Source organism: Motacilla alba, chromosome 7 (genome assembly GCF_015832195.1).
Source record: "Motacilla alba alba isolate MOTALB_02 chromosome 7, Motacilla_alba_V1.0_pri, whole genome shotgun sequence".
Lineage (NCBI taxonomy): Eukaryota > Metazoa > Chordata > Aves > Passeriformes > Motacillidae > Motacilla > Motacilla alba.
This window is the reverse complement of record NC_052022.1, coordinates 4,237,712-4,262,201: the sequence shown is the minus strand read 5'-3', so window position 1 is coordinate 4,262,201 and position 24,490 is coordinate 4,237,712. Positions and strand designations below refer to the sequence as shown.

The following is a 24,490-nucleotide window of genomic DNA, read 5'->3' as shown; positions in this document are numbered from 1 at the left end:
GCAGCAGCTGTGTGTGCCCCTGCTTCTCCAAGGGCTGCTTCGTGGAGAAGTCTTAAAGCAGAAAATCAAAGAAACAGAAGTGTTTGCCTGCCTGACCTCTGCCAGGCAATAGTATGAGTCACTACAGGCTTATTTTTAGAAGTAAATTCTCTGATTGTCCAGAACTTGCTACTTTATTAATCTAAATACCAGTACAGTAAATGTCCTGCTTGCTAAAGCTATATTTCAAAATAGCAAAGCAGATTTGTTGCAAGCTATTTATTTCAGTACTCAAAGGGTTTCATTGAAGGCAAGAAAAGGGAAGTTGTCTTAAGGCTTAGAATCGTAATTCCTTTCAGCATTTCCTTTTAAACCTCATCTTTACCTTTTGCAAAAGCTAACCTTCTCTGTTTGCTGCACTTTTCACAAAGAAGCTGCTTTACTTTACTTTCATACTTTAAAATACCTTTTTTTTCTCCAATCCAGAAGAATTTTGCACTAACCTCTAGAAGTAAGTCACTCATTGGTGAGATGGTTCACTTCTGCTCTTGCAGGAAGTGGTTTTATTTTACTTTTTCCCTGCTTTTTTTCACTCTCTATGAGTTGTGGGACTAACTCAAGTGCTGTCTTTAGACATGTGACCTCGATCTTTTCCGTTCTTTTGAAATAGTTAAAACTGTTGCTCGTTGATGGCGGCTTGAGATGAGATGACAACGTCCCTGAGGCTGCAGGTAAGGAGCCTCTGATCCCTCTCAGTGAAGTTTGGGAAACATGTTGCTAAAAAATTTTACAATAATCATAGCTACGAGCGTTTTGTAGGCATTCAAATCAGGTTGGTTTAGTTTCACAATCACTTTATTTCTATACGCCTTTGTAAATTTGAAAGCAAGGAGAAAAGTGTTGAGGATACAGATGTGAAATGATGTTTTAAATCAGTGCTCAGAGTTTAGCAAATCTGTCGCATTCTGTGCAAGGGGCAAATTTACCTGACCCTGTCTAGTACCCCAAACCACTAATCCTTTCTCATATCCCGATGGAACTAACTGGCTCCCCCCAAAAATGTAGAAAAGTCTGTGGCACTGGCTGGGAAATGAGATTAGCTCACTTTTCCCAGCATTTGCCCTTCCTGAGTGCAGTTTAGCCCTGCTTGATTCACTGGCTCCTGTGCTGGTGACCATGAGGGATGTGATTAGTAGCCATGGATACTGTAAAAGGCAGTGCTAAGGGCAGGTATCTGGTTGTTTTGGTATTTCTAGAGTCTGAAGATGTTGATAGAAGGATTTCTTGCCCTACTCAATATCAAGAATTTTGATACCACTCTGTTATTTGTCAGGGAGGCAAAGAACGGGGCATAAAGGATATTTTACATAAAATATCCTGGGTTTCTCTGTGGGCAGTTGATGGTGGAGCTGCTCAGTGGAGATGTCATGGCTGTGTGTTTCCTGCGTGGGCTTTTTAAACCCAGACTTATTCATCCTTCAGAGCTGGCCAGAAAAGGGTTCTATGTCCTGACCTCAAAGTTTTCCCTCAGCAAAGACATCTTTGCGTTGCTGTTGGTAGGCAAACAACTTTTTGGCCAGCACAGCTTTGCAAAGAAATAGTAATTCAGAAAGATGCTCAAATAACACAATAAAGCACTTTGATTATGGGCCACATAAAGGAGAGCCAGAATTAGCAAGGCTTGTTTTATGCTGAAGGTTTTTTATCCCAGTAACACGTAGCTTGCTGCAAACTTTATGACTTGTGCTCCTGTTTGTAACTGATTGCCTTCTCCAAACAGGCAACTTGGGGATTTTTTTGGAAATATAGGTCAGAGTTGAAAGATATCACACGTGGCTCAGAGCTCATTTTGGAATCGTGCATACTAATTGGAGACAGATTTTAGTGTAAAGTTGGAAGATCACATTTCATATTTTCTGTACTTTTTGGAGAAAAAAAAAGCTGTCCTGCCTGCATACACAAATCAGCACAGACAGGGAAATTGTATAAAAAGAATATGTTCTCTTCCTGGGCTGTGTTTGTCGTGATTTTTATGTTCCTGCTGCAGAGTCTTAGAGTAATTTAAAATGCATTTTCCAAAGAGCTGTGAGATTTGCTGAAGTAGTTTGAATTCTCAGAGTTTTATGTCTTTATTTTCTCCCTTTCTCTGCAACTTACCTCTTTGTGTCCAAAGCAAATTCATTTTAAAGCAGCATGTCTTGTTCAGCTTACCTCTCCATCCAATTACATCTGTGATGTACATTTGTTCATTTTCTTTTCCAAATAGAGTGAACAGCAGAAGCACTCTGTATTTTAAATCTCCTGCTATACACTATTATTGAATTACAAAAAGAAAACCCAAAAAAATTTGCCATTTTTTTGACAGCATTTGTTGTAGAAACTTCTTTTTGCTTTGACACAAAGATATCCTGCTTTGGAAGAGGATCTCCATCTTCTTCCAACCAAGCTGGAGTGCATGACACTCTTGGTAATCCCTGTCACCAGGGGGCTGTATCCTGGCCTTGGGTATATTCCTCCCTACCTGGAGTGAAACAGGAAACAGAAAATAAAATGGTGGCAGAGCCATGCTTGAATTTTCCTCCTGGTGTTTGGATAGCAAAACTCCACAACCTCCAACGCGGTGCTGGAGAATTCCAACAGCTCTGGTTTGGATTTCTCTGTCTGTTTCTTGTCCCATAAATCATTACTTCTTTGCAGCAATGAGCTTCAGGACAGGGTTTAAGAGGCAGCATCCCATGCAGTGGGATGGATTTCCCTTTGTGACCTCCAGTGCTGCAGTGAGAATGGCTTTGGCTGTGCTGCCCAAAGCTTGGGTCTCTGCTACTAGGCTTTGAGCCAGGTTAACTGCTGTATTGGGGTGTGTTTTACTCAATCACATCCAGGATAGTGGGCTATAGGCAGAGTCTTATGGTTTTTTTTAAATGCTCACTATGTATAATTCTGATACTTGCCTATTTTTCTTGATTTTTTTTTTGTTTGATAGCTCTGTGCTGTGTCAGATCAATCAGTGTGAGCTGTTAACCATTTAATGAGCTGTTAACCATTTAATGAGTTGTTAAAGCCTGTGTGGGGCTAAAAACCATCTCTTGTTGTTGAAGAAGTCTGCCAGTACTTAAGTGTGTTCCTAACTTTTAACCTGAAACACAGCAGTTGTACAGAACGTGTCCTAATCCTCTATTGCTGCTGTTTGGGCTGATCTCTTTTAAAAACAAAAAAAAGCATCACCTGAGCTCCAGCCAAAGTCTCTACATTCCACTTACCTCCTAAGAATTCCATATGGATGCATGAAACCTGTTTCTCAATGCTACAAAGGCAGAAACTGGTGCTGATGGATCCTGTTATATGCAGATAGTTTCACTTTTTGGTAGTATAAATCTTGAAGAAGGCAGATTGGATGCAATTTTGGCCCAGATTTTCCACGATAATTCAAGTGCAATTCAGAGCACTGCAGCAGATTTCCCCACCTGGCTACACAACCTGCATGAAACTGTTCCTTTTCCTTTCTGTGGTGGCTTCCTGCAGCTTTTGCCACCATCAAACTGCTGTCATGACCTCTGAGGGTCAGGGTGGGCTGAATGCCCTGCTGCCTTCAGCATTTGGGGTCCTAGGTGAGGAGGTTTTGGTGTTACCTGCTCTGAAACCTCTTAAGGTGGGTCTGCTTCAACCAGTGAATCTGAATTTCACTCTCACCAGCCCCTGAAGGACAGAGATGTTTTCCTTGCTGTGCTGGGTGTTGGGATCGTGCCTTCACGCCCTCAGCAAGCCTCTGTCAGTCCTCCCTGCTTTGAGAAATACTATAAAAAGGTTGTTTTGGAGACTCACTACAAAACAGGCACGGCTAGGTCCTCATTTACACTGGGACTTCCTCAATGCAGAGCTATTTTTTACCTAAAGAGTGAGTGTCACAGAGTGTTGCATCATCTTTGCCACAACTTGAAGCTCCCTGGGTTGCAAACTTCCAGGCTGGCTGAGACAGGAGCAAAAGGAAAGCACTTGGATTTTCATTAGGAAGGTTAGGAAATAATTTTCTGGGCACAGATGTTCAGATGTTGCAAACTGACGATGGGGCAACTCTAGCCCATGCCAGAGCTGTCAGTGGAAGCATCCAGGCCATGCTGGAGAAGTTTTTCAGGGCATTATTGGTTAATATTAAAGTAATCTGGAAATGTTGACATTTGGCACATGTAAAACAAATCCTGTTTGCAGAAAATAGGAACCAAAATTCATATATGCTTAAAAATGTTGACCTTTTCCTCTTAATTTGTCTTTATTTTCACTCACCTTACTTATGAGAAAGAAATGCTTTTAGAATTAAGTAGGAAAGGTAACAGAGGTTTAAATAGAAATTTATATTCTCCAAATTATCTGCTAAGCTACTGTGTGTGTTGCATTAACTCAAGGAGTGCTCAGGTGTTTGCTGAAGCATTTCTTCAACAAATTAACTGAGTTTGATGGTGCTAGGGTTGGTGGTAGGTTGTTTAAGATACATATAACTCTTTCTGCCATAGGAGACTGACAGATATTAAACCATTCACCTGCAGTTAAGCTGGGTATTGTGGGTTTCTACTGTGGTTTTCATGAATATTTCTTCCAAACCTTGTGCCTGGTACACTAAGCAGGCAGAGTCCCTCAACAAATGAACTTAAAGGGACTTATGATTCCTTCTGCAAAGCATCCATCACTTTTCAGTACACCTGCAACTTGAGATGAGGAGGAAGGGAAACGGAAGTGAACGTGGCTTAGAGCTGAAGAGACACGCTTTGAATACGTGCTCGTTCTTTGTTTTGGATTTCTTTTTCTGCCACACCCTGAGCAAAACCTCTTCTGTATTTGGTGCTGAATCAGATACCAGTTACTGGAAGTGCTCTTGGGCAGGACACAGCCCTGGCACCTGAACTTGTTTATTTGCTACTCAGGATGTTACAAATTCTCTTCCTTTGAGGGTGAGGAAGGAAATGACAGAGATGTTTTGTGAAAGCAGTTGAAGCTCTGGAGTTCTGTCTCTGAGAGGGTTCTGGAGAGTACCTCCATGGATGGGGGATCTGTCCCCAGCCTGCTGGGTGTCAGGAGCTCTCAGCTTTCTGCTGTCTCTGCTGCAGCTGGGGCTCAGAGCCAAGCCCACACACACATCACAGGAGGGCCCCATGGCCACACCATGGACACCCACAGCAAACACCAACAGAAGCCTCCCTGGGCTCTCTCAAAAACAGTTTTGCTATGAATTAATAAATGTTTTACACCTGGGAGGGTGTCACATCTGCCTTGCCATCTCTCAGAGTTCTGGCACATGCTGCCGTTTGTGTGTTGGGCTGAGTAGTGCTGAGGTTTGATCCAGAGAGATTAACATTTCCATTATCAGCCGTACATTGCATTCTTCGCTAGTTTATTGGAAAAAAAAACCAAAACAAAACCAACAAAGCATAGTAACGAGTAATCAAATTCTTGTGATGATTTTTAGATTTAGAATTAACCCATTTAGCATTAATCTATCTACCATTAATCCATCTGCTCTTGGAATGCCAAAGAAAGCAGAAATAGCCCAAGTGAAAGCATGTCAGTTCCTCCTCCTTCATTAATCCTAAACCATGGAAAAGGCAAGGAGTGCCCTGAGCTTTAGCAGAAGCTTAGAGGGAGTGATGTCTTCAAGCCATTCTTGAATTTCTTTTGGACAGTCCAGCATTAGCTCCTGCTTGAGTAGGATGCAGTCACAGACACCTGAGACATTCAGAATTGCTGCACAGAGTTTGAATTTGAAAACTTCCTTTCCAGCTTTCATTTTCTTCTGAAGTCTGAGTCTTTTGTAAAACCTTTCTTGGAGTGGGGGTAGCTGAAAAGAGGAAATCTATTAAGATGTGGAGCAAAAATTGTATAGAATAAAATAATGAAAGAAGTTAAATGAAGATATTTCTTATCAGAGTTGTACCTGCAGCAAAATTCAGGTATTTAGGGAACAATGTTGATGCAGTCTAAGGACGCTTTAATTCAGGTGCACTGGACTGCAGGAAGTTCATTTGAGCTGAGAGCAGCTATTTCATCCAAAAAAGGATTTGAGGATGCTACCTCATAAACCCAGTGGAAAATGTAAGAGTCATTAAGTATTTTTGCCCTGAACAGTGCTGGGGGCAGACGAATGGCTGTGACTGTCTCACTATGAGTGTGGGTGCTTGCAGGTGGCTCTGCTGTGCTCCTGGTGCCATTGGCACTGGCTTTGGCTGTGTGTAGCACATCTGTGCTGGGACACAGGTGGCGGTGGCCTCCTGGCCTGCAGAAAATGTGTACCAGGTTTTCTGGAAGCACCTTAGTGAGATAAAGTTCTCTGGTCCCTCACTAAAGAATTTCATTTGCAACAAAAAGAAAAAAAAATCTATATCTATATCTATCTATCTATCTATCTATATCTATATATATATAATTAACAGAGTCTATGCTCAAACTACTTGTGTCATCAAAGCAATCATGGAAATAGATGATCTTTAAGGTCCTTTGCAGCCCAAACCATTATATGAGTCTATGAAATTAACTTTTTTGACAGCACAGCACCCTTGGTATTTCCCTGTGCAGACATCTCAGCTGCACGATGTGATATCAGATGTTATCACACCGAACAAGGGCCTTTGTCTCCTCTGTGCCACGTGGCGCTGGGGTGCAGCCTGCTGGGGCAGACACTCCTGCTGCAGAAGAAAGCATCCTGGGGGCCCTATGAAATGCAGAAGAGGGGCTTGCTCAAAGCAAACCACAAAGAATTTCCCCTCCTGGTTCCTGCAACAGCTCAAAAGTTTTCTCCTAGAGCTGTAGGTGCCGTCTCTGCTGCATTTCACAGCAGCCTCTCTTGGAAGTGCAGCACCAGGAGCTCCGCAGAGGAAAGTGGGGATGGAGTGTGGGAACAGATTAAAAGTGTCTGGAGGATTTTTTTCCTCCCTCAGATGGGAAGTGGGAGCAGTGAGAAGAAGTAAGGGAACAGCTGCAGGATCACAGCACAGAAACTGCTGCAGATAGAGATGATGGGAGATGGGGAGAGGGTGGGAGGGACTGTTTCATGTGCACAGCACAGGAAGTCAAACATCATCGGGGGAGTGGGAGGGAGGGCATCTCTCTGCCCGGGTAAAGGACAAGCCACCTCTTTGTAGAACTATTGAGGCACACAGGGTCAGCAAAAAAAAAAAAAAAAAAAAAAAAGTGTTATTGTAAGTTTTAAATAAAAAGAGAAATAAGTTTATCATAAATTCACTTTATTCTTTAATTTATTTTTAAAGTCTGAGTAGATTTAAAGCCTTTGGTATTCAATAATCTCAGTATCTCAGTTTGACAGATGTCTTCTGTGGGATGATGGGTACATGGAACTGCAAAAAGGATTAAGACATAGCAAATGTGCATTGAAACTGCTAAGCTGAGGAGCTCTCAGACACTCTAAGAGGTTAAAACTGCTGTTGCTGCTTCACCAGAGGCATTACAGAACTCAAGAAGGCATTTTTTTCTGGTGAAGGGGATGGTGCTGCTGCAGGAACTGAGGGCTGGAGGGCAAAGTGAGGCATGACTTAAAACTGCTCCACATGTTCAGTAGCGCCCCACTGATTCAGAGGCAGAGTGAGATAAAACTTGTGTGTCGTTTTACTCAGTGGTGAATATGAAATGCTTCCTCCCAATGAATCATCCAGTGGAGCTGTGGGGAGGGCACAAAGGGTCTGTCACATCCTACCCAAGCAGGCCTTGGGACAGTCCTGTCCCTGGCAAATTGAGCCCAAAATTTCTGGTGGCAAAGCTCTGAAATTTAGAACTTACAGGAAGTTTGTTTCTTTGGCTATTTGCAGCAAGCTTTCAGGTGTTTAAAAAATATTTTTCTAATACATCAGTTGGTCTTGTGGTACAAACTCTTCTACTTCTCCAGAGAGTTTGGGCTGTTCCAAAATTACCATCACCACATGTCTAGTTCAGGTAAGCATGGAAAGCTTGGATGAATATCCAAATCTCTGTGAGGAGAAGTTCTGCAAAATTGAGCTGGAAGTATTTCAAGCAGCCTTACTTTGAAATTTCTGTCACTTCTGCTTCTGCTTGTATCTGTAAATACTGCAAGAATAACCTTTCCCATAGTATCTCATCACTCCAGATCTGGCAACATTAAAAGTAACAACACTTTTCTGAACATTTAGACTATAGGAACAGATTTCTTTCAAGCACCGGGGAAAATTTGTGATTCTTATGTGATCTTCCTAGAGAAAACATTGATTTTTTTTTTTTTAAATTCTGAATTAGACAGCTTTAAACTAAAAAGTTACCATGAACAAGCATCAGGTGCAGGTGTGAAATGAGTTTAGACTGGTCAGTCTTGAGGTGTTTGCAAAGCCATGGCTCTACTCTGTACTTATCTGGAATAAATAAAACTTTAGAATAAAGGACAGAGGTAGAAGGAAATTTTTTTCTCCTTATGAGTAGGACATGTCAGGAATAACCAAACATTCTCCTCTAGCACTTATTAGGTCATATTTAGAGTTAAGCCAATTAAATGCATGAAGGATAAATTTTATGCTGCTGTAAATTACTTAATGCCATTGGTCTAACGTCCAAACCATTCCAGCCCTGCTGTTCAGGGCCATAGGAAGCACTGGAAGTGCTGGGCATGGGATGATACTCACAGATTGGTTTTTAATCTATAGAACCAATATTCTCCATCAGGAGGATTGTAGTCTAGCTTGCACAGCACAGAAAATAGAGGCAGGTGTCCTGGATGAGAAGCAATCCAGAAAGAAATTAAAGGTGCTGCCAGCAGGAAGACCTAGAAGTAGCTTTTTTTTTTTTTTTTTTTTTTCCTCAGGCATGTTCTTTTACATATTCAACTGAATTTCTACTATGGACAACTGTTCCCAGAACATATGCAGGCCAAACCGTACACAAAGGATACTTTTAGCTTCAAATTCCATTGGAAGCTGAGATAGTGAATTGACATGGGAATGGTGAAAATAGACTCCATTATGCTATCCCATATGATATATTGGGACACAAGAACTTTTGAAACAACTGCTACCTTTGCTGAGACTTTCCCATGTAACTTTCCCATGTTTTCCACATAATTAGGAAACTAAGTGGTGCAAGAGCAGGCATGACCATATAAAGTCACTTGATGAACTTCTTTTACCCCATTAAATGTGGTTTTGTTGTTTTCAATAATATCCCAGTGACATTTCCAAGCAAGTTTTATTTGTGCAGGGAAGACCTGCAGACAGCAAGTCATGGAGCATCACAGGATTAGAGCTGATCTGGAGTCATAAAATGTGGATGTGAAGTGTTTGTCATTGTATCCACAAAACTTTGGAATAGTAACTCTCTCATTCTCCTCTCTTTCTAATTCTCAGAACATTTCCAGACAGACAGGAAAGCATTTCCAGAGGGAGCAAGTCTCTACCCTGTAGAGACCAAGCAGATTTTTCCTGGTTTCCTTTGTCTTCTGCCCTGCTCTTCTATCTAAGTATAGAAGGGAATAGACTCTGGGGTTATCATCCTCTATGAAATTCCAGAATAACACAAAGGAGGACTTTGAGCCCCTTTTAAATCCTTATTGATAACCATTGCCAGTCCAGAAGAGGCACACAGATTTTCTCTCTTCATGTTTCCCTCCATCCAAACCTGGAGAGAAATCAAGCAAAAATTTGTAAAAATTAACAATATTTCCATTGAATACATTTGGATAAGATGTTTTTCTGCCACTTGCTAGAAAGTGGGACTTGATATAAGCCCTTTGTTATTATATTTTATCCCTTAATTTTTATTTTTTTAAATTATTTTGTAGTGTGCTATTACTTGTTGAAAAAGTAGAAAAAGACTGCAGTTAATCTTCACATCAATAAGCCACTCATAGTTTTAGCCCATCAGGACAGGAAATCACTGAAGTGCCAATTGTACAATCTGTAAGGCATTGTGGGATGCAGATTGCATTTGTGTGGGTCTGTGACCTGCTGTAAGTAGAGAATAACATATCCCTAATATCTGTGGAAAACCCTCAGGAGTGAGAAATTAAGTACCACGCTCCAATACTTCAATTCTTAGGAAATGAGTCATCAAAAAAAACAAACTTTAAGTATGTTCTTAGACCCAAAATTGAACAAAACCATTTCTTCTGTGCAATGGGGCAAGACTGTGCCCTTCCCTCGTGTTACAAAGTGCATTTCCTTGCCTGATCCATAATGTAATGAATGCTTTGTCTCTCTTCTCAGAGGCCCTTAATGTTGCTGTTGCTCAGCTGTAATTCCATCAGCCTCAGCTCAAAATCAGAATCAGGCCTGTAAGACCTGCCTGGAACCACCTTTTCTGTATTGCACAAGCCAGAAAGAAATTATGCTATATGAAAACACATTTTGTTCCTACTGGATATTAGGTTGGTACATGAGATTTCTGTTGTGAGAGTTATGTAGTTGCTAACCATGAGTTGTAAAATATAGCCTTCTCTCAATATTAGAGAATAAATCAGAGAAGTTGAAATTGTCATCATACCAAGGATCAGATTAAAATCTCACAGATATCAGGTTTTTCAGCCTAAAGACTTGTTTAATGCTTTAGTCTTGTATTGAGTTACTACTTAGATGGTTTGCTAAGTGATAGGAGAAGAAGAAATGGCTTCAAGTTGTGTCGGGGAGGTTTCTATTGGATTTTAGGGAAAATTCCTTCACTGCAAGGGTGATCAAGCATTGGAACAGGCTGCCTAGGAAAGTGGTGGAATCACAGTGCCCAGAAGTGTTCAAAAACATAGAGATGTGATGCTTCAGGACATGGTTTAGTGATGGACCTGTCATGATGATGTTAGAGGTATTTTCCAAGCTCAGTTATTCCCTGATTATATGATTTGGGTCAAGCTGTGTGGAGAAATTTGCCTTTAGGTGCACCCTTCATAGAGCCTGAATGATATACCTCAGAGCATAAAAAATTGTGAATAACGACTCGGGCAGCTTATGCCACACATGGTGACAGAGAAATTCTGGACAGTGAGATATGGCTCCAAACAAAGCATAAAAGATGATTTGCTCTTCTCTTTGACCACAGCAGAGAGCTGAGTAACTGTACACATAAATTGGAGTGGGCCATTTCTGCTTTTATTTGCAGAAAGTCCACAAGTACTGGACTAGAAAAGAGAAATTACAAAGCCAGCTTTTAGAGGAGCTCCATGATCCTTGCTGTGTGTGTTGTGTGTTCTGAGACACCAGCAAAACTCTAATATGACTGCAACAGGGTAAAAAATTAAAAGAGGGTGTGACAATTGATGCTGGTGAACATGGTTTTTGTAGGACTTAGGGTGCATCAGTTTTGGGATGAGATTGCAGTTTTGCATGATAAGGGAAACTGAGCTGCTGGGTTGAGGACATTGAACATTTTACAGCAGGTTGAACCCGGCACTAAATTCTGGTTTATTGTCCATCTGATGTGAAGACACAAAAGTGGGGTAAAGAACCAGGCGGTGGTGATGTTGTGTCACAACTGATCTCCTGCTTTGATTAAAGGTAGGAGTGATGGTTGAAGTTAATCCTGCTTCCTAAGTACCTGATTTTTTTTTAATTTTTTTTTTTTTATTTTTTTGCAAATGAAAAGACTTAGGAAGGTTATATCTGCTTTGTATTTTCAGTCCAATGGGTTTCTCTGCTTTCCAGTACTCAGATAAACTGGCTTCAGGACACTCCTGGGCACCAGCCCAGGACACTGTATCCCTCAGCAGCCTTTCCTGTCTGGGTCCCTGCCCTGGGCACAGGGGTGTGATGTGTCAGCTCTGAGAGCAGCACGGTGGGGATGGCTGAAATAAAACAGACACAGCAAAGTGCAGATAGGAATAATTGAAAAAAAAAACAAACAAAACAACAAAAATATGGAGCAATTTCCTGGCTATTCTCTCTCTTTACTTGTAGTTTTTTTTTCATTTGTGCATCTTTATTTTCCATCATTGCGTGTGTTTGAGCCCTTGCTGCCCTGAGCTATGCCTCTGCAGAGATATCAGTGCAGCACAGGTCAAGGACAAAACCTAACAGCAGCACTATTTACATGGCTGTTTTGATTCTGGTGATAAGCACTTTCACAGACACACCGACACCGTCTCCTTAACAGGAGTGCTCCAACCCACCACGTGTCTGGCATTCTCTTGGGTTTTTTTTTTTTCTGTTTTTAACTGCAACTTCTGCTTCCATTTTTGTGGTTTTGCAGGCTCACAGGTCTGCTGTGATGGTGAACCTAGTGCTGATTTTTATCCTCCTGTGATATTGTTGCATTAGGTTTTGTCCATGCTCTTCAAGTGCTGTGTGTTCTTGAGCAAAGTACTTAAATTAGTCAGTGCAACAAGATGCACTTCAGTTTTGCAGTGTTTGCACTCTGCTGTGTCGAGAACTTTCATGCTCATTATGCTTCTGATTTAACAGTGGTGCAAGTCATTAAGAGAAAACGTGGGAGAAATTAAAAGCTTATTTAGAAATACTGAAAAATATATCATAATATATAACAAAATTGAGTTCTATTAATTAGGGTTTTTTGGTTTTTTTCCTTTTTTGGAGAAAATACATGTTACCACTGTTTAATCATAGAAACCTGGAGTGATGTGTGTTGGAAGGGACTTTAAAGACCATCTTGTTCCAACCCTCTGCCAAGGGACACCTTCCACTATCCCAGATTGCTCCAAGCCCCCATCAAATCTGGCCTTGGACACTTCCAGGGATGGGGCAGCCACAGCTTCTCTGGTACAAGATGCTGCTGAATTATCCTTTGCATTCTGTCTTCTACTGTATGTAGCTGTAGGAAACGTAGGCACAGCTCAAGCCAAAATTTGGAAATACTGCTACCTTCTTGTTTCTTGAAGAATTAATTCTCTGCTTTGTAGAAAATCTATATACTGACTTTACCAGTACTGCAGCAAAACTCAGGAAATAAAGTTCTTGGCTAATACCAATCAGTTCACTCATTATAGGGTGACTTTTTGGACAAATTAGCATGTATAAAATGGATTAAAATACTGACAATTTCAATATGAAACTCATTCTAGGTCCATGACGTGCTGTAGGAGGGCAGTACTTAACAGACTTACATTCTGAGACAGAAACCATAGCTCAACTACAAAGGATGTAAGAATGGTAGGGATAAGAGCAATTCACTATCTTCCTTTTTTCGAAAAGCTAAAAAGTGTATTTTTGATTTTTTGATAGAAACTCTAAATAGCAACAGAAGGGTTTGCTTTCGTTTTGTTTGCTTTGTCATCTCCCTTCTCTTTTCAAGAAGGACAGAAAATATTTTTTCCCCATCAAACAAAAATAATTGACATATTTTCACTGTCATCAAACATCATGATTCTGTGAAAGCTCTACTTTTAAATGAAATATTACAGAAAATCTTCTGGTGAATAGTTTTGGCAATTCCCAACACTTTGTGGGGAAGGAGGAGATCTGATCTTCACTATTTGCTGTGAATTCTCTAAACCTGGGGTGGATTCTCAGAACTGGGATGGTTTTGCTGTCTGTGGATTTGCATCAGCAATAACCTTTCTGGTTTTCACCTCTACAACCCTCATTATTTCCACACCATGTGTTTGAAAGTCAGCTGTACATTTAGAAAATGGAGTTTTAAACTCTCTAGGAACTGTCAAATGCCACTTGAATGTTTATCAGCCAGCTCTCCCCTGTAGCTGGTGCCTGAGCTCTGGCTTAACTCAATCTGTTGCACTACGAGGTTGCTATGCTACTTACTGGAGCAGACTTACATCCTCCTGGAGCATTCCAAACACATGGACCCGTCTGTGGGAAAAGTCTTTGCAAGAGTTGGCCCACTGAGGCTGCAAATTTAATGAAAGGATAAAGGACTTCCTCCTTCAAAGAAGGCTTTTGACCTTCTGAATTATCTCTGAAAGTGACTGGTTGTGTAGGACTGAATTGCTTTTGCTGCTGCAGCCAAAAATGGGATTTTGTTCCTCCAGCTTGGTGGTGCTTCTTACCCCATAAGTAAGTGATTCACCCACTCTCCAGAAATTAAATTTCTCCTTTCTCATACCTACTGTAACCTCTTTTCCCTACCCTATGAATCAGTTTTCTCTCCCTGCATCATCCATCTGTCCTCATGTCAAGGATTTTTCTTGCCCCTGACTACTCCTCACCCTTTTCCCACCTGCCCCTTCTGTTCCACAGTGCCCCAACCAGGTATTTCCAAGAGGAATTTTGAGTGTGTATCCTTGTTTCCCTTCTCTTAGGTTAATGTCTCAAAGTTGTCCTGCCCCTTTACTCCAGGGACACTCTAAACGACAAGGTGGAGAGGAGGGGAAATTCTGCCTTGGTTTAATGCCTTTCTCTAGCAAATCAACCATAGGAGGTTTCAAAACTGAAATTTATATCCAGATGCTAACTGTTTGCCAAAAGGCAAATTAGATAATTATATAATGGACATGGAGTGCCACACAAGCAGTTGCATGGGGCTTGGCAGCTCTGCCTTCCAAAGGGAGCAAAACAAATTCCCCAGCAAAATGGGCCCAAACTTGGCCCTGATGCTTCTAATAACAATTTGGAAGCACCAACCCATAAATGCAGAAGATAGGATCCTTTTTATGTTTTCTGACTATATTTTATCTGTTTCCTGATGGTCTTCCCCTCTGTTATTAAAAAAAAAAAAAAAAAAAAAAGAACAAAAATAAGCAAACAATAGAGGCAGGGCAGAGTCTGAGGATTACCAAATCCTCCTTGCAAATGCAAATGTCGTGCTGTTGCGTTTGTGGAGCTCATATTCAGGGTGCCATCTACTGGCATGTAGGGCTGGTAACGCTGTCAGGAGCCTGCCTGGAGCTTGGACAGCAAAGGATTCCTACCTGAAAATCCTAAGGGCAAAATCTTTGTACCTTTCTTCCATATTATGCCAGACCTCCTTCATATTCTGCAGGATCTCACTGTGTTTTACACTAAGACAAATCTAATGGTGGAACTGCTCCATTTTTGGTTTTGTTGTTGTTTCCTTTTATAGTAGCTCCTGTAATTTTAATATCTTGGAAAGCCTCCTTGTAATACTCTGATGTATGCAAATTAGCTCAAATTTCAGGAAAATTAACCAAGGTTCAATGAGATTAGAACCAAGAGTTTCAGAAGTCTTTGCAGCACTGCCATTTACTGACTGTGCTCCTACTTGTCATCCAGGGCGTGACTTTGTCACACTATTAAACTTCTTAATGGCACAACATGTACTGACAACACCAGGCAGAGACTACCTAATTAAAACTCATAATGCTCCCGAGAAGGGATATGTCAGAGCTTTATAGGTGGGAGATTTCAGAAGAAAATCTGAGCAATGTGCTCCAGCCAAATATTGGATCCGTGACAGAGCCAGTGCTGCTCTCGTCTCTCGAGTCTGATCTGCTCTCCAGCCTGGAGCCTACTGAAAATCTGTTGAGAAGCAATTTTGATTTGATACCAACATGAAATACAAAATGGTTTGACTCTCCAAGTTTAGGAGGAGGAAAGAAAAAAAAATTCCTGCTTGGAGCTCCTGCAGTCCTTACTGCCAAAATGGCAAAGTATCCCTGTGACATGGATTTGGGTGCTGACTGCTCTGAAGGGTGGTGAGAAGTGTCTTGGGGAGGGAGAACACACAGTGCTGCCCAGCAAAGATCCTTGGAAAGAGTTTTCTCAAGTACAATACACCAGCTCTGCAGCAGTCAGAGGCAGGCATGCTCCTAAGTAACATGAAACAGCTTTAATTTAATTTCTGTAACCTGAGGTTCAACTTCTGTGGGGATCCTTGAGTAACTGAGTCAATGCAGGAAACAGCCAATGGGCACAAGCTTTGTTTTTGGTATGGATTTCTCCAGATTAAATTCAGTGTTTCTATCATGGCACATCATTTTGAGAGAGAAATGGGCTAATATTAAAGCACTTCCTTTCTTTTGTCGAGGGTGCTATCATGAGTGCATATAAGGTCCCAGCCCATGCCAGGGGAATTGGAAATAAGTGATCTTTGATGTGATCCAATCCCCCCAGAAAATCTGGGTTTTTATGAAAAGCCTTCTGGACATGGGCCAACCACTTCTAGGTGTTCCTGCTTGAACGGGTTGGACCTACCAAGGTCTCTTCCACCCTCAGCCATTCTGACTGCATGACCTGTTGTTATCATCCTCTACATAAAGGACAATTTCCTGTGAAGGATAATTTTATCAGTGCTGAGAGGCTGAAGCTGTGGGAGCTGTGTCCTCCCACCTGTACAGGCTGTGGTCCTGCCCACAGATGTGCAGCAGAGCTCCCCATCTCCCTCTCCCACCCTCACGCCAGGATGTTGTGTTCTCTGCTCTGATGTCTTCATAGTAATAGGCTTCCTTGAAATCAAGGAATTTAATCTTTCAGAGCCTTCAGAAGTTGCCAGGGTGTTGCTAGAAATAGCCATGCTCTCCAACCCATTTGGAAAACGCTGATTCTTCAACAGTTTATACTATAACTGCTCTTAAATGGATTTCCATTTCCCTGGCTCCATAGTTGGGAAACCAGCTTTTTCAGCTTGTATAGTATCTCTTCCTTACACATTTTCTCATGTGGTTACACAGCAATATAAAGAGCCAGTTTTCCTGTGACTCTCAGTAGATTGCTGCACCCACGAGCTACATGTAGTAGTACGAGGGTGAGCAAGGAGGGGAGGAAAACAGAGCAAGTGTTGTACATCACTGTCTTGGTGTTTTCTACAGGAAACATAAAGCAACTTTTGCCTACAAAAAATGTTTTGAATAGCTAGAAGGGAGTTAGTTGAGTTGTTCTAACACTAAAATGGGAGGCTGAACAGCAGCACTGTGATCTCTCTAGGTCCACTCCCCATCCAAGGGCTTGAGAGCTCAGCCATTTCTCAATTTCAGATTTTAAAAATGGACAGAGAAACAAAAATCTCATCCATGCTGCTGGTAAGATTGTGAAAATTAAGGGCTATTTTATCAGCTCCAGGTTTGGCTCCAGGACACTGCAGGGTTTCAGTGTGGCCCTGAGATGCACTTGTAGCTGGCCCGTGTGGGACTGTGGAGGTAAGATATGTTAATTGGCTTCACAGCGTGTCCTTTCCCTTTGCAAGATTTAAAATGTGTCGTGTGAGCAGGGCCAAAGACAAAGTGGAGTGGCTGCCAGCTGGACGTGGCAGAGGCTTGCAGGGAGATTACACCATGGAGGAGAATGGCTTTTGAGATAAGGATAATCTTTTACATAAACTAACTCTTCCAAGGCAGTTTGGATGGGAGGGTGATAAGGACAATAATAAAACTGCAGGCTGACACAGCTGATAGTTATCCTGGTGTTCAAAGATGATCAAGATCTTGCCAGCAAGACAATTCTGCTTCTTCTCCTGAATGCAGTGACACAGACCTGGCATTGATACGTTTTTGTATGAGGAGTCCCTAGATTAATGCTCTTATTTCACATTCTTCAGGTCAACCCAGCAACCATGGAAAGGTCTTCAACTTCTGATACAGCCTCTGAAAAGCCTAATCCTTCCCACCATAGCACAGGGGCTGTTCAAATGAGGATCAAAAATTCCAACAGTCACCACGACAGGCTGAGCCAAAGCAAATCTATGATTCTCTCTGAGAATGTGAAAGTCGCCGAGCCCGTAAGTAAAACACTCCTAATATTTTCTGAGTCTTCCAATTTTTAAAAAATCTACAGATTTATTTTATGCGTGTTAAGACACTGGTTCCATTATCATCCTTTGAAAGGAGGGATTTAAAGTCACTAATACATTTTTAGGAGTATCTCTAGGCATTGGAATAACAATTTTCCTTCATGAAATACAGGATTTGGGTTTGGTGGCCATGATCATAACATCTACTCAGCATTTCAACTCTCAGTCGTAACAGCACCTAAGTAAGGCTTAAGTAAGTAGAGAATAGCAGGTTCCAGTTTCAGATACATTTCACAGTTTCTCAAAAGGCAAACTTTAAAAGCAGACAGAAGAAAACAAATGGAAATTTCAAACTCTGCAAATAACTTTGTAACAAAAAGAAAAGTCTTGCCGTAAGACTGAATGAATTGTACAAAAATCAGACACTGAATGTATGCTGTTATTTCAATACTAAACAGAGTCAAAGGAGTTGAGTAGTTTTTTATCCATTAGCTTTTTTTTTTTAAATTAAATAGTTAGTGATGAACTCTATTGCCAGTTGCATCCCTGCCCCTGTACTCCTTGTGAGCTACTAAACAAACTGATTGGTATGAGTCTCCCCTGGTTAATTTTCTTCCATAATGGTGGCAACTTGCAGCTGAGGCCATACGATGTTACAAAATTATTTATGCAATGTTAGCCACTTTTTTGGACTCCAGATCCATTTTGTTCTCAGAGAATGCAAATGAGGGGGAAAACTCTGTTAGCTGGGGACAGAGTCCCAGATCTCAGCCACTTCTCACAACCATGCCAACCATTATTTTTTTTTTGCTGTTCATGAAATGGGTTCCTATGAAATATTCAGATTTTTGACAAAGTTATTAAATGGAGGATAGCCACAAGACCTTCAGTATTTCCTTTTTACTCAAAATTAAACCTCAAAATTTAGAAGTATTTAGAAATATGTTATTCTAGTGATTAATTTCTCTGGTGTAGCTTGACTCATTTCTCCTTATATTTCTTGAGTGAAAAATCTGTTTAGATCTTAGCAGCTGATAAGATACTCATTTACCATTTATTTAAATTATATTCTTTGCCTCAGACACACTGCATATGTTTCCCCCTTTTATCTGACTTGCAGTGTTCCTCCACCAAAAACTTGGAACAGTGCTTATAATAATTCACTGGGAATACTGTAATGTAATACCAGGAAGAACTGTACCTTTGAAAAAGTTTAAAAGTTAAGTATATTTAATGGTGCCTAACATTTTATTGGCTGTGTTTAACAAAAGGCACTAGGCTGCAGTTGTTTTTGACAAGCATGAAAACATCACAGCATGAGACTGCAAAAGGAATTATGTAGAGAAATTACAAGTGATCCATCTCTCAATGAATTATCCACCTCAATAGCCTGCAGAACTCAGCTACCAATTAACACCTACTTTATTACATGTTGGGATGTACTTAATAACTTTCATGTGTTTATGCACTATTACCTTGACTGATGCCTCTTGTACAATTAGGCATAATTGGCATATCAATATGCAAAAGTTAAAAGGATTAACCCTCTTAAAACTAATGAGCATTTCTGTATCCAGCTGCTAAATGAGACAAAATTAGCATTTTTCACTTTTGGGCAGGATTTTATCATGCAGTTTCTCATTGTTGATATTACCTTGTTACATAACTTTAGTTTGGGGGATAGTATGCTGGACTGTTACAGAGCAAGGGCTCTAAAAAGTTAAATTAGACATAAATATTCACTGCTGTATCCCAACAACCACACCAGGTGCAATATACGTTCATTGGCTGGGAGCTGGAAAGTTGCTTTGTGTTGCATTTTTTTAGTAGCTAATTACATAAAAGCGGAATTTTACCGAGTATATGTCATTTTACCAAGCAAACTTGGCTCCGACATAATAGATTGAAAGCTTGCCATGCTACTAATTTCCTTTCTATTTCAATTCTTTTCATCTCTTTTTGCCATGCAGAATTTTCTGACTAGATATTGACAAGCTGAAAGTGTTTGGGCGTATTTACTTAAATAAGCCTCTTAAAGTTGTTTGCTAATGCCCAAAGTAAAAGCAAAATTCCTAAGGATCCAAGTGTTTTCAACTGTGGGCTTTAAATGCAGTGAGTTAAAGGAACAGTGAAATACCAATTGTGTGTATCAGCCGTGTGCTGACATATCTGGGCATGTGACTTGGGAAGGATTTGGGGCAAAGTAATGCAGGGGAGTATCTCCTGTCTTTCTTTTCCTTCTTGAAAAAGAAGGGTCCAGCTGACACATGCATATATGTGCATATATATAAATTTAATAATATTGTTTTAAAAATCAAGGTGCTCCTTCTGTTGCACGTTTCTACACAGTCTTCACTTCTGCATTTAGAGGCACGCAGATCCCTGCTAAAAAACACATATTGCCAGAATATTAATCAAAGCTAATTATTTTGTGCTTGAAGAAAAAAAAGGATTTATCCTCATCTTCCTACTTGGAAATTTTCTGTTTTCACGGTCTGCCTCTGTTTAGATGATGGATATAATCCATGAGGCATCCATTGATTATGTTTATTTTCTATTTTACATTGACTGAGTATTTTTGTCCTATTATTGGAGAGATTTTTCTTTTGAAAAAACTAGAAGTGGCTGAATAAAGGATTCCATACCACCCTTTTGCTGCCCACGTTTGGTGTGTGCAATATACTCTGTTCTATTAATAAATGGGTCAAATCCTTTTTACTCAACTTATGCAAAACCTACTGACTTTAGTGGATTAAGGCAATCAGCCTTTGGCACATTTTGAACAATCAATAGAGATATAGATTTCTCAAACTTATTTGGAAAGAGGAAATGCCCACTCTGGACAATAAAGGGCGTAAACCAGGCACAAAGGTAGAAAGACGAGTGGTGATTTATGGAGGAGAAAAATGCCTAATTTTCTCTGAGGGATTTGCTGTAGTCTGAAGCACGTGCTGTGGTGCTTGTGAACACACCTGGGGCTATACTTTTGAAGGTGAACAGATTATTTTCTGTAGGGTGACAGGGAAGGATGTGCATCATACATCAGCAGGGCCATATGCCCGTGTGCACTTTATAGTGGTGCAGATGCAAATGTGGGAGGCAGGAACTAAACAAGCAAGAGATTGTTGGGGGTTTATGTTATTTATTTCAATGGGAATGCCTGAGCTTTGTGCAAAGGTTGAAATTGATATTAATGTAGAGTCTAAAGAGCACAAATCATGAAGCTGGACACAGGCTGTGGCAAGTGAGGGCTCTTTCTGTGCTTAATGGTATTGTCTGAACTAGCAATGTAAATGAATATTTGCTATTTTCATCTGTTAAACCCCAGGGAAGTGCATTTTGCTTCATTCAGAACAACTTCAAACAATGAAATGTCTTTTTTATTGGTGTCTATATTAAGAATTAGAACCTATTTAGACATTCCAAAATGTTAATGCATTAGAGCTTTCTCTGATTAGGTTAAACAAACTGGTAGGTTTATTTATCTCCCTAATACATTATCAGAGAAATGGGAAGCAATCTTCTTTTGTTTCTTACTCCTGCGATCATAGAACACTTGCCAAAGTTATGGCTAGCCAAAAAGACAGAAATAAATTTGCTAAAAATATAAACCTTCTGTTTAGCAGAGTTTTTGAGCCATATTTTGAAATTGCAGGGCTTGTACATGTTTACTTCAAATCAAGCTTATAGTCAAGTTTGAGGCTTTGTTTGTATAGATTGTCCTGAAGTAGATCCTGATATTTAATTAAAATGACACTAAATCACATTGAATTGATAAGACTTGGCATCTCAAACAAAGGTAATTGCCCGTATTGGTTTTGTACAAAAATAGAGCTGCTTGGAAAATGTGCAGCCAACACAGACTGTCAACTCCATTTATAGATCAATATGTGAAAACCATTGATCAGGCAGGCATGTGTAACAGTAACACTTTGCATTTATTTGTTGTTTTTATACCACGTTAAGGCTTACAGGATTATCGGCTTCCAAAATATTTTGACTTCCTCGTAAATATGTTATCTGTTTAATGTTAATTGCAAGACAGTCTCCAGCCCTCTTTTAGAGTATTTTCAGTTTCATTGCTATGGGTAGTTTTAGCTCAAAAAGGGATTATTTCAATCTCTGCGAGATGATCAGAGCTTCTTTTATAGTGTAGCTTATTTAGGGAAAGTTTTTGAGGATAGCTCTTTTTTTTTTTTTCTTCCCCCAGTTTACTTTTTTTCTTGGAGGAAAAAGCAAATCTTGACAAAATATTTCTAAAAGCAGAAAACCTTCTCCTGATGTAGTTTTGAGAAATATTCTCTTTACTGTGATCTAATAGTGACTGCCCAGGCTTTATTCTCTGCAAATTTTGTCATCATACACTGTTCTGTTATAGATGCAGGCACGTTTGTCTCTATAAAAGAGAAATGCTGTGCTCCCTTCAAGGTGTACACAAATCATGTAATAGCACTGGGACAGATACAGAAAAATAGATGAGCTTCCCATGACAAGGGTGGGAATTGTCAATAAAAGCAAGCTTACACCTCATTTGCTCCAAGTATTTCAGGGTAGGTGTGAGAGCCGTGGGTCCACAAACACAGTCCAGTATCCCTTCTTGAGCATGAATATTGCTAAAAGAAAACAAGTTCATTTAGTAACGTTAGTCATTCTCCTTTCCAGGGCAGGAAAACGAGAAATGAAATGTGTCATATGCCCCCTTCCTGTATTCAGACTGGTTTTGTGCTTTGAAAACGTAGATCTGCTCTCTGCTGAGCGTGGTGCTCACAGACTGTCTCCTTCAGCCCTTGGCTCCAGTTTTTCACCCATTTCAGTGCCTGTGTCCCTTGTTCCCTACCTGAGGAGCTGCTCCGGCTCCAGGGCAGAGCCCTCAGCCTGCACAGATGTGCCCCCTCTGTGCTCATGTATGTTCTCCATACCATAAAGTCCTCTGACTTAAAAGCTGAAAGTAGAATATTAATGCATGAGCCTATTTTAGGGCTCAGCTTACCTTTAATTAGTGATTTTTCTCAGGTTTGCCTCCCAACCCTTTTACAGGACCAATATTTTGTGTGCAGGTGTGTTTTCAGGTTCAAAACAAGTCTCTTGCTTTTGTGAATAATATTTTATTTTTGTTTCTGTTGTCTTAAATATGCCCTGTGAGAAGTTATTCTTTACTGCATATTTATATTATAGCACATCAGCTGAAATAATCCTGGCTAAAAAGGAAGAAGTTAATTTCATTGTTCAACTCCCCATTTATTTCCCCTGCCCACAGTTTCACTGTACAATTTCAGCTGCGTAGCTTGACAGGCAGCATCATAATGAGATCATAGAAAAAGGAAATAACCAGCACCTATTTCTTCTTGAAAGCAAGGATAAATTCATTTCAGCTCTATTAAGGGAGTGGTGAATGTAACTAGTTTGGCTTCCTTGTTAAGCCAAACCGAAGTTCAGACAAGATATTATAGGGGTCAGAATTGCTGATTTTGACTTTTACTCAGTGTGACAGAAGGGTAGAAAAAAGGTTCAAAAACCTCCATTTTTTTTCCTTTTTTTTTTTTTTTTTGCAATCTTACATTATCTCACGCTGTGAAAATCTTTACTCTATTTACCAAGCACAAATTAGTCTTGCCAAAGGTTCTGAAAGTTTGCTACTTCAGCTTAGATCCTAAAACTTCAAAGAGAGCTGCAACTCCACAAATTAGTGTATGTGCTCTGCCACGGCTATTTTCACTTGAACTTAGCTAAATTCGTTTATAATTTAGTGCTGATTGAACGCTGCCATAAACGTACACAAGACACATTTTTTAAAGTTAGTCCTCTGATTACTAATTTGAATAAAAAACTCTAACCTTGTTAGCATCTGGACTTATTTTCATAATAACAACCCCTTCAGAACCTACAAAGTAATGAATAATTGACAACAAATGAAATGTTTTGATAGTTGTCGGCACAAAGCATGTTTAATGTTTTGTGTTGCTTCCTAGCTAATTATGTAGATGACACATTTGTCAGACCTTGACTGCCATTAGAAACGTGTTTCCAGAGGGGAGAAAAACAGGCTATTCATAGAGTAATTAACTAGAATGCTCAATGACCTGTGAGAGATTCAAATGGCTGCCAGTTCAGACATTGTTTTGTTACAGAAGCAGAGGGGTAATTAAAATTCCAAATTACAGTGCTATGATGAAGCATTTGTTTGTTGACAGTATACTCTTACTCTAGTTTGTTAATTCTTTTTTAAATTGCTTCTAATCCATTTTATAGCTTTAGGAGCTCCGTCTTTGAATTTACTGACAACTAATATTATGGCAAATTGTTCCTCGGCGGAGCTCGGCGGGCTTGGCAGTTCCATGGGAGCACAAGGTGGGTGGGATGGAATCGCTGCTCTCCCCCTGAACCGACGCACCATGTGCTGCCACCGAGACGCGGCTAACGCGGCGCATCTTGTGAAATGATATGTTCATAATTCTGCGTTAGGGAAGATGTCTGCTTAGGGGAGGAAATGGTTCAGATAAAGCAATAATAATCAGACAAATTGAGGGAAGGTGTCCTGGAACGTTAGGGGGAAGAGCTGTGATGGGGCCGGGGCCGGGGTGACTGTGGGTTAGGTGAAGCACTTTGGGAAGCCGAGGTCCGCTCAGTGACGGAGATTTGGAGGACAATTGTCCACTTAAAGAAATCAAGCACAAAATATGAGGAATGGGGTGTTTCATAAGAGTCCACTGTATCTTTGCCAGCGCCCTTTGCAGGCAGTAATGGACCTGACAGGGTAAGCTGTCTTTTCTCCTCCAAATGGGGACTCTTTGCAAGTCCAAAGTGTTAAAGTTCTCTAAACAATGAATTAAATGCAAGACCGAGTGAAATATTTATTTACTTTGCCAAAAGTGAAACTCTGGTTTTGTTAAGGAGATGTGACAGAAGTAACATGGTGTTTGATGCAGGAGAG

At 40.4% G+C, this 24,490-nt stretch overlaps 1 protein-coding gene across 1 annotated transcript in view; it reads left to right on the top strand.

Annotated features, from left to right (window-relative positions):
• The first annotated feature begins 363 nt into the window (after nt 1-363).
• The window catches only part of ARHGAP15 (Rho GTPase activating protein 15), a 320,771-nt gene continuing 296,644 nt past the window's right edge, over nt 364-24,490 (top strand). The window contains exons 1-3 of the mRNA XM_038142951.1: nt 364-490; nt 650-710; nt 17,368-17,547. Of these exons, the coding sequence (XP_037998879.1) occupies nt 687-710; nt 17,368-17,547 (204 nt within the window). The 5' untranslated portion in view covers nt 364-490; nt 650-686. The remainder of the gene's footprint in view (nt 491-649; nt 711-17,367; nt 17,548-24,490) is intronic.